The sequence below is a fragment of the Micropterus salmoides genome, unplaced genomic scaffold, assembly GCF_014851395.1.
Source record: "Micropterus salmoides isolate LMB-PRFRI ecotype aquatic unplaced genomic scaffold, ASM1485139v1 Ms_hic_scaffold_12, whole genome shotgun sequence".
Lineage (NCBI taxonomy): Eukaryota > Metazoa > Chordata > Actinopteri > Centrarchiformes > Centrarchidae > Micropterus > Micropterus salmoides.
In genome coordinates, this window is record NW_024040263.1 from 34,626,163 (window position 1) to 34,641,278 (window position 15,116).

General features: G+C 42.2%; 1 protein-coding gene and 1 long non-coding RNA gene across 7 annotated transcripts; one reads left to right on the forward strand and one right to left on the reverse strand.

The window, feature by feature from the left end:
- Positions 1–230: 230 nt before the first annotated feature.
- pgap4 (post-GPI attachment to proteins GalNAc transferase 4) lies at positions 231–13,706 on the forward strand. Of its 6 annotated transcripts, none has more exons than XM_038714800.1 (2): positions 231–252; positions 8,451–13,706. In XM_038714800.1, the coding sequence occupies exon 2, from the start codon at positions 8,629–8,631 to the stop codon at positions 9,823–9,825; it is 1,197 nt and encodes a 398-aa protein (XP_038570728.1). In that variant the 5' UTR covers positions 231–252; positions 8,451–8,628; the 3' UTR covers positions 9,826–13,706. The 6 variants fall into 6 exon arrangements, with proteins under 6 accessions (XP_038570728.1, XP_038570727.1, XP_038570724.1 ...); XM_038714799.1 differs by lacking the exon at positions 231–252 and adding an exon at positions 5,827–5,961; XM_038714796.1 differs by lacking the exon at positions 231–252 and adding an exon at positions 5,985–6,123.
- LOC119899982 lies at positions 3,976–5,783 on the reverse strand. The gene is made up of 3 exons (XR_005443968.1): positions 5,644–5,783; positions 5,471–5,542; positions 3,976–4,140 (listed from the first exon to the last, which is right to left on the reverse strand). It is a non-coding gene; the product is annotated as an uncharacterized LOC119899982 (long non-coding RNA).
- Positions 13,707–15,116: the final 1,410 nt, after the last annotated feature.

Genomic DNA, 15,116 nt, shown 5'->3' on the forward strand with positions numbered 1-15,116 from the left:
ATCCAAACTGAGGTAAGCAAAGGCAGGGACAGGACAGAACACTCAACAACAAGGACCAGACCAGGAATGACCAAACATATAAACACAGGGGCTAACGAGCAGGGCGGGAGCAACACAGGTGACCCGGATCAGGACTGACGAGGCAGGCAGAGAGTCAGAAGGGGAAAACAGAGAGACTGGCTGGCAGGCAGATTACTGGGGGGGAACAGACAGAACACAAGTTGTTGAAAACTAAACGTGGACCGTATCAAAGTAAGTAGTAACTTTAAATTAATTAAAAACAACAAACTAATCCAGACACGAATACACTAACAACAACAACAAGGAACACAGACTGAAGCAAAGATAAAACAGAACTCAGCAGACATGGGCAAAAAACACAGACGTCCAGGAGTGAACACTACAGACATGAACTAAGGTACAAGACTAAGAGCCAAGACACCGAACTAGGAACTAAGATACGAGTTTACACTGTTCTACAAGCTGCACACTACTTTACATCGGAGCAAAGTGCTATTTATTCAGTGTTGTCACATGAAAAGATATCAAATATTTACAGTGTGAGCGGTGGACTCAAAAACATAATAGCGAAACGCTCGCAGGGAACATTTACTGCACTACGCTGTGCCAATAATACGAACTTTTGAATGCAGGACTTTTCCTTGTAGTGGAGTAATTTCTCAGGCTGATATTACTACTTTTACTTAAGTACAGGATCTGAACACTTCTCCCACCCCTGCACTGTAGAGATTATCATCAGAATTGTAGTAGTGAAAAACGTCACTGGCTTTCATCGTGGAGGTTTTTGAAACGTGCGTCAGTGTTTCATGTTTTCATCTGGACATTAGACTGTTACTGCATTTCATGATAAAAGACCACTGACTAAAACTTTACTGGAGTTTTATCTGCAGAATTACAGTGAATTCATCTCTAACAAGAACCAGGCATAATAATCACAAAGATAACACACACACACACACACACACACACACACACACTGATATTCTTTATTAAAGCATTGCGTAACACTGACGGCAAAGAGAGGCTCTGTAACTGGTTTATATGACACTGTCACATATTTTTAGAGGGTTAGGCTCTACTGTTTAAATAGGCCGACAACGCCACCTGTTGTCATGAGCAGGGGCGTTGCTACAGATAAAGCTCTACTGGGGCACAGGCCCCCTCACCCCCCCCACGTAAATGTTTGGTGGTTGCCTCACCAGCTTCCCTTGCTTAGCTCATTAATCTTGGCGTTGTCATTTCATTGAAGAATTTTGGCACGGGCCCCTCCTATCTGACTTGTGAGCCACTTGTGCACAGTCACACCCGACACTGCAGTGCTCTCACTACTACCTCTACTAGTCCTCATGAAGTCTGTTAGGACTGCTGCTGCCTGTAGACCTCTGGCTGTGCCTGTGTTTCACCTGGGTCTGTGTGACCCGCTAAAGACGTTTCGACTGGGTCTGTGCTGGTACTGGATTTGGTTCAACTGTGCTGTTACTGGCTTATGATCCACCATCTACCAGGGGCGTTTCCAGGCTCTTGAAACAATGAGGGCTTAGAAATCTTTCACCTGTTTTCACCCCCACACCTACCTAAAGTAGGTCTATAAAGCAACAGTAAATGACCCACAAACTCCATCAACCGTCTCCTTTTCTGTTGCTACCTTCTTATGCCATTTGTGAAACTAAACCTTAAACTGACTTTACCTAGAAAATATTGAGCTACATTTTAATTATGAATAATCAGTACATAATACATTTCTCAAAAGATTGGGCTAGAAACACTTCATTTCCTGCATTTTGGTGAATTTTTCTGCACCAAATTATTGAGGAAATATCTTTATTTATATAAAAGGAAACACAAAATTCAGGTGATCCTGGTGACAATTCAGAATATAAAATGTAATATAACGCAGTAAGGCTCTCAAGCCTTCTGTATTGCTGTCAGATATGTAGATCAACTTTTCTCATTTAATTTCATCCCTGCTGAGTCAGCACACATGCAGGCATGATTGAAGTAAAGTCTTTAAATGTGCATGCGGCAACTTTTCACCTCAACGATAAATCAATTCATTTTAATTCAGTTATCTAACTCCTGGACTTTAATAGCTCCTGTGTTTCAGAAGGTTCTTTGCTCTTTATGCACATTCAGAATCTCTCCCACAGATCTGTGTTCTCTCACATTTGCAGAATAATATTTTTTAGCTAAAGTCATAATATCACCAGAATAAAATTGCAATATAATGAGAATAAAGTCATAATATTAATTTAAAATTCATTAAAAATGACCTGGCGACACAGATGCCATCTACTCTACTGACAAATTTAAGCAATACTAGATATTAATGTTGCAGCTGCATCAGGCCCATCAACCTGGCTCCCCCAGTCTCCTTTAACATTTTCAAAGCTAAAATACTATTTATACTAGAAAAATGTTATCGCCATAAAAAATTCCATATCATTTGATACTTATAGTTATTGGGATAAATGTTAAATTATCACTTCTATCGAGTTTAAAGGCTGATTTTTGCTCCTGAGTGAAAGTTAATTGTGGTTTTAAACTTTTCTTTCTGGTCAGAACAAACACTTTATGCCAAACAGAGGATCAATTCTTCACTTCACAGATCTACCGCAGAACATTCAGAACTATTATGATAAAATCTGTTTTCAACAAATCTGCACGAGTAAAATTAAGTTGAATCTTTTTTGAGTCCCTTTTTCCTCAACAAAATAAACATCTCGGCTCCACACATTGTCACGCGTTTCATCAACTTCCCAACAACACCTCCCGTAATCCGACAGAAGCAAACACAATCCATCAAATAGCGGGCTTCCCAGGAGTTGTCTAATAGAGAGCCTAAGTCCTTTGTCCCCACGGGACCTTATTTCAGAAAAAGGATGTACGGTAGTCAATGGCGAGAGACAACTTGTGTTTTTATCCCATTAGAATTGAGCCCTGAATCCCACATACGATGTTGGTGAATTTAAAATATAATTTTGGCTGCCTGAAGAGAAAGTGTTGTGCAGACAGATGTGACGCTGCACTGATGACATGAATAAAATAAACTTCTGTGTGGAGTCTGCATGTCGTTCCCGTGTCTGCGTGGGTTCTTTCCTCCCACTGTCCAGAGACATGCACACTGGGTTAACTGGTGACCCTAAATTGTCCTTAGGTGTGAGTGTGACTGGTTGTTTGTCTCTGTGTGGCCCTGCGATGGACTGGCGACCTGTCCAGGGTGGACCCCGCCTTTCACCCGATGTCAGGATGGATGGATGGATGGATGTTGAGGAAAAGGGACTGAAAACAGATGAAAGTTCTGAATGTTCTGCGTCAGATGTGTGAATTGATCCTCTGTTTGGCATCAAGTGTTTGTTCTGACCAGAAAGAAAAGTTTAAAACCACATTAACTTTCACTCAGGAGCCTTCACTCCGGTACATCGGTTAGAATGACAGCAGAGCACAGGACATGTAAACTGACTGTAACATGTGGTTCTGCAGAAATACAACAAATATAAATAATAAGATGTCAATGAAGATTCTCAGTCATCCAGGTCATAGTTATCCAACGAAGGTTAAAGTCAAGGGCAACTGGACTTGGTTGAACCTTCAACCTCAATCTTCAACCAAGTCCAGTTGCCCTTGATTTTTAACCTTCGTTGGATAAATAATAAGGTTTAAGTCACATGCATAACAGAATATTCCCCATCCTGTACATGGGTTTTTTCTCAGGTTAAAATATTCATAACAGAACGAAGTACTTTAGTAATTGACCGTAGTAAACAAACACCAATAATATTTAAGAGCACTAGTCATCCATAAGCAGTCAGGTAGACAGACAGAATACATTCACATCAGAAAACAAAGTGCACCACCTAGTGGTAAACAGGGGCATTAAATGACACGTCTATATTAATATCCATAAACTAATTACTCTAACAGCTGAGTTAACTAGCAAAGGAGAAACAAAACATGTTGAAACTAATAACATAACATTTATTTCCACACAGCCACACAGGTAGGCAATCAGAAACAATGGGTTGTTTATCCTGATTACATTTTCTTTTGCCATATCGCCCAGCCCTATTTGGGGCCCGACGTGGCTCCATGAAGCAGCTCCTTTCTGTATATCACCCCAATCTGTGGACAAACAAAACCATATTAGTTATATGTAATTTAGTTAAGTTATTAAATTAAACTAATGTAACTGTAATCCCTTACAATACTGAGGAACAATGTTTAATGAAATTACAGTTACTCATGAAAATGTTCATGATCACATTGGGGGTAACATCTGAATATTTTCTGTAAAAAGCATTTTGCATGTGCACAATGTTCTGATTTGACATTTCCAGCCACAGCTGTTAAAGTTCAAAGCTGTTCTGATTGGTTCTCAGGTTTAAATTTGCAGCGTCTGCCAGTTAACCTGCCTCTCAAGCTGCCTTTGAAAATGATCAAACATTCATTAGAAATAAAGACTTAAATGTAATAAGTTAAATTAATTTGATAAGTAATAGAAATAGTAAGCTATTTAAAATGTAATAATAGTGAAACTTATAATCTGTAATATTACATTTCCAAAATAACCTCCGCAGCACAGTTGACATATCCAACTTGTAACCACCAATAAGATGAAAACTCTGGCACATTAACTCAGGCAGTGAGGTGGTACTAAATGAAGAGCCAAAATGTAGACTATATGGGACATAAAGAAGTAAACAGAACAGTACCCAAATATATAAGACGACGGAAATAATAAAAACTTGATCTGAGATATTAAGAGCACCATATGTTGACAGTTTTCGCCCTTTGTTGCTGGATTTAGAAATTAAATTGACATAATGCTCAAGTTCACGGAGAAAAAGTACAAAGTTGGGTTTTTTACTGCTGAGTTTACATTTGCCATTAGAATTAATAATAATAATTAATAATAAACGTATTATAAAGTACTTATTTTGAGTTTTATAAACCTTTTCTCCCACATTAATGCAAAATCCCTATGAATCTGCTTCTGACATGTAAACGAAGCGTAGCGTAAGATGGGGTAAGACTTTTTCATTTATCTCTTCCAAAATAGATTTCTTTCATTTGCTCCAGCTGGATTGGGAGGCCGGGCCAACAGATCCGATCTGTCAAAGAGCTGTAATTCCCACCACCAGGGCCTCACCACTGCTACTGAAAACCAAAAAGTGATGTAGGCTGGAGTCAGACCATCTAACAAGCTCTGCATGAGATCTAAAGATATTTTTATAAACTGGCATGGGTCTCTCCCAGATTTATTTGTAAAAGTACAATTGCTTTGTAATTATGAGAGTTTGAGTGTCAGCATGTTGCCTCTGGCCCATTTTACCTGAGATGTTTTAGCGAGTTTAAAAAGTACCTAAAAGGACTATTTTCACAAAAATCTTGGACTATTTTTATTTGAAAGTGCCTGAAAAAACAGATTTCATAAATGTTTAACTTTGCTTACTTGTAATTGCGTTAGTGATGAGTGAAATTTACTGTGTCAAGCTCTTTTTCCAAAGGATCTTTCTCATGTAGGCTGTGGAAAGAAATCAAAACCCATTTTTACATGTGAACCAGTGAATGCAAGATCAGTACTTGTGATTGGCTGCAAAATGTTAGAGGCCATAAAGCTCCAACCTTTTTTGGCCCATTTCAGCTGGCTTCACCCTTCCTTTCCTCTCTGAGGGCCCGCAGCGGCCCCTGCTGGCCGGGAGCTCAGTCCCTGCGCCTGTACTCGCTGCATTACGGCGGTGTAGTACCGTAGCTGTGAGGACATGGCGGCGGCAGCAGCAGCAGCACCTCCTCCTCCTCCTCCACCTCCTCCTCCTCCTCCTCCTCCAGCTCTCGGCTTTTCTCTCCCTCAGACTGTCGGCTGTGCATCTGTAAAGTTTCCCCGGCCTGTCGGGCAGCCTGTCGGGCAGCCTGCTGCCAACTACCGCCGCACTCTTTCTTCAGGTGAACGGTGATCTTTGGATCCGCTATCTCAGCGGACACACTGTAGCGCACCGTGACACCGGAAACGGAGCAGGCTACTAAAAATAAAAAGCGCCGTCACTAAAAGCGAACGGGGGACCGCATCCAGGTGTTTGTGTGTCTAATCTGAGGAGGATTCAGAAGGTGTGTCTGCAGTTATTCACTTTATTAGTTCAGGCGGCTGGAATAATGTAGACTCTGTCCTTCAGCGTCCTGAGGACGTCCTGGTCTCTCGCGGTCAGGTCCTGTCGCTGAAACCAGTAGGTCAGATTTTCACATTTTTATTGAAACAAAATCGCACGTGAAGTGATCTCACTACTGTGGATCAAAGGTCACCTTAAAGCAACAGCCGCCCAGGGGAGTCCAGGTGGACTGTGGAGGGTCTCCGATCCTGGCCGCGAGACCCACTAAATGGACAAAAGTACTGGGACACCCCGGTTGTTGGGCTGTTTTTTCTTGGTGTGGACTTTGTTCAGGGAAATGGACATGATTTAAAAACACAACGTGTTCAAAGATTCCTGAAAATAGCAACAAGAAATGAAAATGCTCGTTTGTGCAGTAAGAAAACATGCGATGTAAGTATAGAAGGAATAAATGTGCATTGTCCATAAAAGTAAAACTAATTATTACTGCAAGCTCAAGCTATAGGGTTTGTATCTTGGAAATGGCCATGCTTAGGGTAATTAATTAATTTATATATAGCTACAGTTAACAAATTAAAGTACCCCCCCATGGTGTGAAATTACTTTAATAGGTGCAAATTACAGATAAAATAAAGTACAGCTAGCTCTGTTGTAGAAATGATGATGGTATCAGCTTTCCTGTAAATTTATTTCTCAGACTTTTAAACAGTGATGCTGCTGGAACTTCATTAGTCTGAGGTAAAATATGCACATGAACATATGTGAGCTTCTAACCTCAGACTTTCTGATAGTGAAGCTGCTGGTTGGCTGACGGTCCATCCAGAGTCTAAATAACATCTAACTTATAAACCATCAACCATCAACCATGGGGGGGGCACCAAACATACTAATCTAGCATTTAACCAAAAATTATAAAAATCTTTCTCTCTAAACAAACTTATCTTCAGGCTCCCCTTAATGTCAGTATATATAAACATTTAACACAATGTAAAAAATTACAGCTTATTTTAAATGACAAAAATATCGACTCAGGTCAGCGTGGCTTTGATCAGATAACTTCAAACATTGTGATGAAACACAGGAAATATTTAGTTCAGTCAGTCGAGCGGCAGCCAGAAGAAATGTTGAGAGAACAATTGTGACATTGTGTTTTTTGTTATAGTTACGTGGGGGGGGGCGTCTCACCCCATGTTAGCCTGTATTCTGTTATATTTTTAATTCTCACCTGAATTCTGTGTTTCCCTTTTTATATGAGTGAAAACATTTCCACCAGAAATCGGTGTATTCAAAGCAGGATGCTAAATTGTTTTATTAACAATGTTGAAATCAACCAAGCAAAAATGTTTGGGTGTATCAGTAGATGAAAATCTTCCTTGGAAACAACACGTTGACTGTTTAAATCCAAAAAAGGTTTTTAAGATTGGAAACTGAACCATCAGCTCCTCTGTTCAAGAAATTAAATATTTTATCCATTTTCAACATCAGTACCCATCACGTACAGAATCCTCATGTATAAATGTATGGTTAAAAATCACAGCCTACCAGAAGTATTTCATAACTGCTTTTTAACTAACTGATGTCCGTTCATCTCAAACTCTTGGACAATATTCCATACAATTCAAGTCAAACATGAAAAAATACTCATGTGATGGTTAAAATTGAAGTATGTGTAGGTTTTATTTAATCATTTATCATTAGTCATTATTTTTTCTATAATATATAAATTAATATAAAAATTAACTTTCACTCGAGCAAAAATCAGCCTTTAAACCTGAAATAAACGATTTGACATTTATCCTGATAATTATCAATGTAATTTTTCAGCCCTGCTCTCTCGTCCAACATCAGTGTGTGACCTCACAAATGTTTTTCTTTATGAACGGGGAACCACTCCCACAGACAGACTCCAAAATCCTGCAGAAACCCGTCCCAGTGAAGTGGAAGCTGTTCGACCGGCTCCATATTACTGCCTATACATTTACAATGGGAGGTCATACAAGTGATGTGTAGGTGTCCCAGTACTTTTGTCCATATGGTAAACGTGGAGTTCAGCTGATGAGTTAAACGACTCATGTGGGATAAAATGTTCACTTCCTGCTGAAGCCTTACAAAAGGAACAAATCTCTCTTCACAGAGACCAGTAATCAATCTCCACACGGCCATTTCAGTTCAGTTTTAGGACCGACATCGTTCTCGCTTCACGCTCTCATGCTGTTTGTTCAGTAACTTTATTTTAGATTCTCTAACACTCTAAACCTTCAGGCTGAATTTAGGAGGGAAAAGAATATTTCCATGTGATGAATTGTTGAATTGTTCCTCTCCCTGCAGACGGCCAGCTCCTCTCGGTTTACAAGAAGACGTGCCAACACCTTTTCCACAGAGCTATCAGTTCCCCGCGGATTCATCGGGTTTCACCGCTGCATGCTGGGACGCTTCATTGTTGACCTGAACCCTCCTGAGCAGAGTTCATTTTGCTGCTGTGGGCTTCCAGCCGGCTGTTCCACCAATGCCTCGATGGAAAGCGTTCTTCAGCCAGCGCTTGCGATGGTCCAGCACCGTCACCCAAGCCCTCGTCCTGTCCGTCATCACGTTCGGCGTCCTCCTCCCTCTCTGCTGCCATCGGCTGCTCTACTCGTACTTCTTCATCAGGTCCATGTACCTGGACTCCATGAGTGAGGGGGTCCTGCGGGAAAGCCTCCACCGAGGCCAGGACGCTCTGCACTTCTTTCAGAGCACCTCCACGGCAGCGGCGGTGTCTGCCAAGTTCAGGGACGTCGCCCAACATCCTGAGCTGCTGGTCACCGTGGTGACTGCCAGGCGAAACGAGGGGCGGGACTTCCACTACCTGCTCCAGGTGATGCGGCAGCTGAGCGCCATTCTGGGAGGCTGTGGGGAGCGGCGGTGTGCAGAGGTGTTGGTCTGCGACGTGGAAAGCGGTCCCCAGGAAAACCAGGACGCCAAGCTGCTGGAGTCCCACTTCAAGGTGATCCGGCGTTCCCCTCGGGAGCAGCTGAGGAACAGGGAACAATTAAACACCTTCGAGAGGGAGAAGAGGGATTACGTCTTTTGTCTCCGCAAGGGATGGCAGCTGGTGAGGCCCAGAAACATGGTGGTCCTGGAGGACGACGCTTTGCCGACGGAGGACTTTTTCACGGTCATAAAGGACCTGTTGTCTCGGCGGTTTGCCCTCCAGACTCTTTACATAAAGCTGTATCACCCTGAGAGGCTGCAGCGCTACTGGAACCCCGAGCCATACCGCATCCTGGAGTGGGTGGGACTCGGGCTGGTTGGGGCGACGGCCCTCCTCCTCACCTTCCCTTACTGGAACCCCTGCGCTTTCTCCTTCACGCTGTCGGCCGGCCACCTTCTCTTCTTCACCCTCTACTTCATGGCTGTGGCGGAGCTGCTGGGGCGGCACTACCTCCTGGAGGCGCGGAGGTTCTCCCCGCAGCTCTACGCCGTCTCCCCGGCCACGGAGTGCTGCACGCCGGCCATGCTGTTCCCGGGCAACGCCTCGCTGAGGGTGGCTGAGTATCTGGACGGCTCCTTCTGTGTCAAGGGGAACGCCAAAGACATGGTTCTGTATCAGATGGCGAGGACGATCCCTGGGGAAAGGTCTCACAGCGTGGAACCCAACCTCATCACCCACATCGGGGCCTATTCCTCGGTCAGGGCCAACCCGCCCAGGCCTAAACTCCTCTGAGGACGGGACTTAACGGGGCTCCTTCTGACTTGGTCCTACTTTTCTTTTCTGCCACGTCACCCTCTGGACTCTTCACACGGTGGGTGATCGGTTTGGTGATTTGCAGTTGAAAAGTCGTCAGGCCCTTAAAATGTAATCCGAAAAGTTCTTTTAATTGTAATGTTTGGAAATTCCGGCCTTTTTGCAGAGGAGAAGTTTTTCAGCCTAGTCAGCTGTCTACACAGGCTGCGACATGGAGTTCTTTTTTACGCACGTAACTACAGTGATTGTGTGTTGGGCTCAGAGCAGTGCCAAATCCTAGCTGACCCACACTCAGTGCTGTGCCTGAACGCCTCCTGTGTGCACACAGATGGAGGACTGAAGCTGCTGTTGCTATGCTAACATGCATGCTTGACTTTGTGCAGACTGTGTAGACACTGTGTTACTTTGTGTAGCAGGTTCACTAAAAGACCTGATTGGAATGAAATGCTGTTTTCAGTTAGTTTGTAACTCTGCGCGGCGTCATCGTCGCTGCTGGAGAACGTCTTTAATCAGTTCTCCCGACCGTCAGGTTTGCCGTTCAGCCGAGGGGTCGTGTGCTTCTCTGCTGGATTTATTCTACTGCCTGGTATCATCAGATGCTGTCCACCGTGCTGTTCCAAGGATTTGATGAAAAGCTTGATATTATTAACAGGTTTGTTCACCCAGACCTTACTAAAACGAGGGCTTCGACAACATTTTCCTCCTCACAGATGAACTTTGACTTTGATTCGGACAGTTTTCAGAGAACAACCAGGTTTTATTTCAGCAGTAAAAGCAAAACAGCTTGAGCTGACCCAATCTGCCTCCAGCTGCGTTTGTCATTTCATCCGTGAAAGCGATCCGGCTGTAAATGAGAAGCTGCAACCTGAGTGTGTTTTCTACCTCAATACAAAGAGATTTGTTAGTGTCGGAGCTCCAGAAATCACATCTAGCCGTGCATATCAAGACGTAGGGCCGGACGATACGGCCAAAAATGTTATCACGATAAAAAGTTTCATATCAATAATTATCACGATAAGTACGAATAGTTTTTTTACAAATAGTTTTTTCTCTAACTTTTTTCTCAAGTTTAAAGGCTGATTTTTGCTGCTGAGGGAAAGTTGAAGAAATCTGATGGTTAATTGTGGTTTAAACTTTTCTTTATGACCAGAACAAACAGTGATGAGTGTTGATGCCAAACAGTGGATCACATCACAAATCTGAGAACATTCAAAATATTTATGATAAAAGTAAAATTAAGTCCTAATTCGTGTATGATTCTAGTAAATAAAATCACATTTATTGAATATTTATTGGACATTTTTTCTATTGTTATTGAAGAAAATTATATTGAGATAATTATTGTTATTGTTTTATTGTCCAGCCCTCTCAAGACGTGAGTTTTATTTTGAAGTCAGTCTGCTCTCAGGAGCCCGGACGTCTTTATCTCCTTTGGTTACTAAGCAGAGCTTGTTTCAGGCTGTTGTGATTATTTCTCTCGGCTACGTCCGGTTTATGAAACAGGAAGTTGTTGTAAGGTTGTGGTTGAACGACAGTGAACACTTCTTTTACGGGACAAATTTAAGGAAGATGGGCTGAGAGTCTTTGCAGCCCTGCAGTCCCTGTCTGAAGTCCTGCCTGTGCAGATCCAGGATGAGAAAGACTGAGATTGTGGCCTTTCTTAACGCTTCATCATATTAACAGAGGATTTAAAAACCATAAGCGGTCGTGTGATTACAGTACAGCAGAACACACTGCTGCAGTGCTGCTGTTGGAGACACAGCACCTCACAACCTCCGTCCCGTCACACGGACAGTTTCACATCAGCCTTCAGAAGAAACACATTTTAGGTACGCTGACCGTTTGGCAAACCTTCGTCTGTCGGGCTTTGCGTTCTCACACAGAACATTTGCAGTTTAAAATGAAAACGTTTACCATCAGGATTCACAGTAATAGTTGAAACAGATGTCAGACTAAAGATTCTCACGGCGGCCGCTGAAATGAACTCCCGTGTTCCATTCAGTAACAGTCCCAGCTCGTTATCGGTCCATGCAAAATAAAATCTGCTTCTTCGTCTGTAGAACTTTATTCTTTCGCCAAACTACGGAACAGACCATCTGCTTCCTGTTTACACCGGCACGCGCCTGCCCAGTGTACGTGAACGGCGTTTTCATTTTAATATAGACAGAGATCAACTCTGATACGCTGGTAAAACGCTGGTGTGGACGGGGGAGCAAGATCAGGACTGAGCTGCTAACTGTAGGTCGACATTAGCTGTGGACTCCAGAGACGACCCAACAAGAGGATTTACTAAGTCTACTATGTCAGACTGCATCTCACTGAGCACTCGCCGTCACTGAACGTGCCTTAAAGTTGTTGCACTCAACATTATTTGAGTTTTTTTACTCCATAACAGAAGATGATTCACCTCCGCATGAATTTACTGTAAAGCTGATCGGTTGCGTTTAATTTACTCATAATAATGAAATTGAACTGAAATCTGTAATTACAGGAAGTAGCTGCCAAAGTAAAACCAATAGGCCTGTGATAGTTCTGCAGTCTGACACTAACGACATGGAATGACTGCTTTCTTGGAAATAGTCCGGCACATAACCCTCCCTGTAAAATGATAAGATGTCACTTTGGATTTTGTGCTGATTAAATAAAGCAGATATAACGTGTTAATCGGGAGCTTTAGCACTGCTGGGAGGTGGAATCTGTTCCCTTTGGATGGAGCCAGGCGAGCTGTTTCCACTCTTTATGCTAAGCTAAGCTAACTGGCTGCAGTCAAGAGGAAGAGCTTCACTAAATGTTCAGATGTTCACTAGCTGGTCAGTTTGACACGTGACCTCCGCCTCTGTTTGCTAGGGAGTTAAAATAAATATTTAATGCTGTTATTAAGGTGGAACATCATTTGGATTTTACAAAAAGGAAAAAACACTGAACTGAAACATTTTTATCAGAAATCTTCAAATCACAAATAATGTTTTTGTTTGAGTGACTGAAATGTTTTCTAATTAACAGTTTTCACCACAGTCATTAAAAATGTATCAAGTGAGCAGCTTTACTGAAATACATCTGATGGTGATCTGTGGCTTGAACATCAGCTGCTGATTATCAATTAACAATCTAACTAAGCATAATTCAGATTTCAGATCATTAACATGATTTATTACTTCCTGCCTGATTTCTGACTTCGTTAAATTGCTGTTAAAATAAAAAACTATATACATATAAAATCAAGGTTTACATCATTTTGTAAGATATAAATAGAGATCATCTGAGCGTTCAGTCAGTGACCTGCAGTTTGTTCTATCCAGAGAAAAGATCCGAGTGGCTGAACAACACGAACATTTGAACTTGTCACTTTTTTATTGATATTGAGAGTTGACAAAAATTCTTTCTAAAATGAAAATGTTTTGGTTTTATTGAAGCTCGGTTGCGGTTTGATTTGGGTTTTTATTTCTGCCATAAATTGTATTTTATTTTTTAGTTTAATCATAAAATCTCACTGTGTTTGTCACTAGAAGAAAAAAAAAGTTTTTCTTCCTTGTTTCTTTTCGCTCATTTTATCACGCATATTAAAGTCATTTAAGGGATTTTGTTATTTCACATGTTATCTATTTTGGCACATTTGCTTTCTACAATGAGCTCTGAATCTGAATCCTTCAGATAAATAGATGTTAGTAAAATCTGACATTTTAAAATTAAAGCATTGAAATAACTTTACTCAAATAAGATGGGAAATGTAATCTGGTCTCTGAAGGGTACAAATTAAATCTCTTTTCTCTTCCACGATCACATTTTGATTCTGTGTTGAATTTAAATCTGAATCTGTTTTCTACATTTAAAGACACAATAAATCTGAAGGTTTGAAGTCACCGGGTTGTCGAGGGTTTTATTCCAGCAGGGACGTCTTCCAGGATGTTGACGCCAACATCGCTCACAGCTGAGATACTCTGTCTTTCCTCTGACAGAGCAAAGGGCTGCAGGGAAATGGCTTAAAACTCTTAAGCCAACGAGTCGGACTGGTTTGGTTGGCCAAAGAGATGTATCCAATAACAGTCTGTTCCCACTGAGACACAAAGCATGTTCAGGTTTCTTCTGCAAACTGCTGCGTATTGCTCGTGTTTTACCTGCTCACAGAGGGAGATCAGGAGGTTCTCTGTAGCTTCATCCTGCCGGCTGCAGTCCTGCGCTTTAGTTCACAGAGATTCAGTTAGCTCCCAGCCAATTATATTTAAAGACATAGATTTATTATCTTTTTGGTAATGTGCGTGCCATTCAGCGATCTTCAGACTAACACCAAACAGAAACGTCACCAGAGCGCTCGACATAATACAGTAAGGTTCACACCCAGAGGTTCGGTTGGTTTCGTTTCACTGCTGATTCAGCGGTGCAGTCCTGGTTGGCACAAGTGATCTGCGGGCCCAGTTGGGTTCAGAGGGATGGCGCCCTGCACCGCCTGCCTGACGGGAACAGTTTGCAGATCGCACGTCATCGTCGTGGCATTTTGCTGCTGTCCAGAAGTCTCACTGCACATGTTGGCTCTCTTATTTATTCAGTAATAATGTAACAAACCAGGCAGTGGAACAAAAAGTTACCATACTAGAAGAGGACCAATAAATCTGTGTCCACGTGAAACTGTCTCAATTTAAACATAAAGAACCTTTCTTATAAATAACCACAACAGCATCTAATTTAGAGGTTCAGGAAAAATGTGGAACGTACGGATTAATGCATGTAGGAGGGGAGCGGTGAAGGTGTAAGAAGGACGTGGTCTGAGAGGGTGTCCAGAAGACCGGGCGGATCAAACCCCGTGTGGGGGTTCAGTCTCGGAAGTGTTTTCACCTGAGCTTATTTCAAGCCCCCCAGACGGTAAAACTACTAGGAAACTACCTAAAATGTAGTGATCTAACCACTTACTCCACATTTAAATGAAGCTTCTCGACCCTGAAGCTAAGTTACAGCAAAAAAATAAAAAAATAGTAGTTTACTACATCTAAGCTACTTCTCCAAGCCATATCCTTTAACTCTCATGTAACGGTGCAGGGAGTAAACCTCCCTCCCTGACGCCTTACGAGACGCACCCATGTGTCCGCTTCCTGTAGTTTGTGTCAGGACCATGCAGTACAACTCAGGGCCGGTTACACTTACTTCAAACAAACTACGAGGACCAACATAACATTTCCAAAATCAGAAACATCCTGTCTCACAATAATGCGGAAAGACTCGTCCGTGCATTTGTTACTTCTAGGCTGGATTACTGCAGTTCTTTATTATCCGGCTGC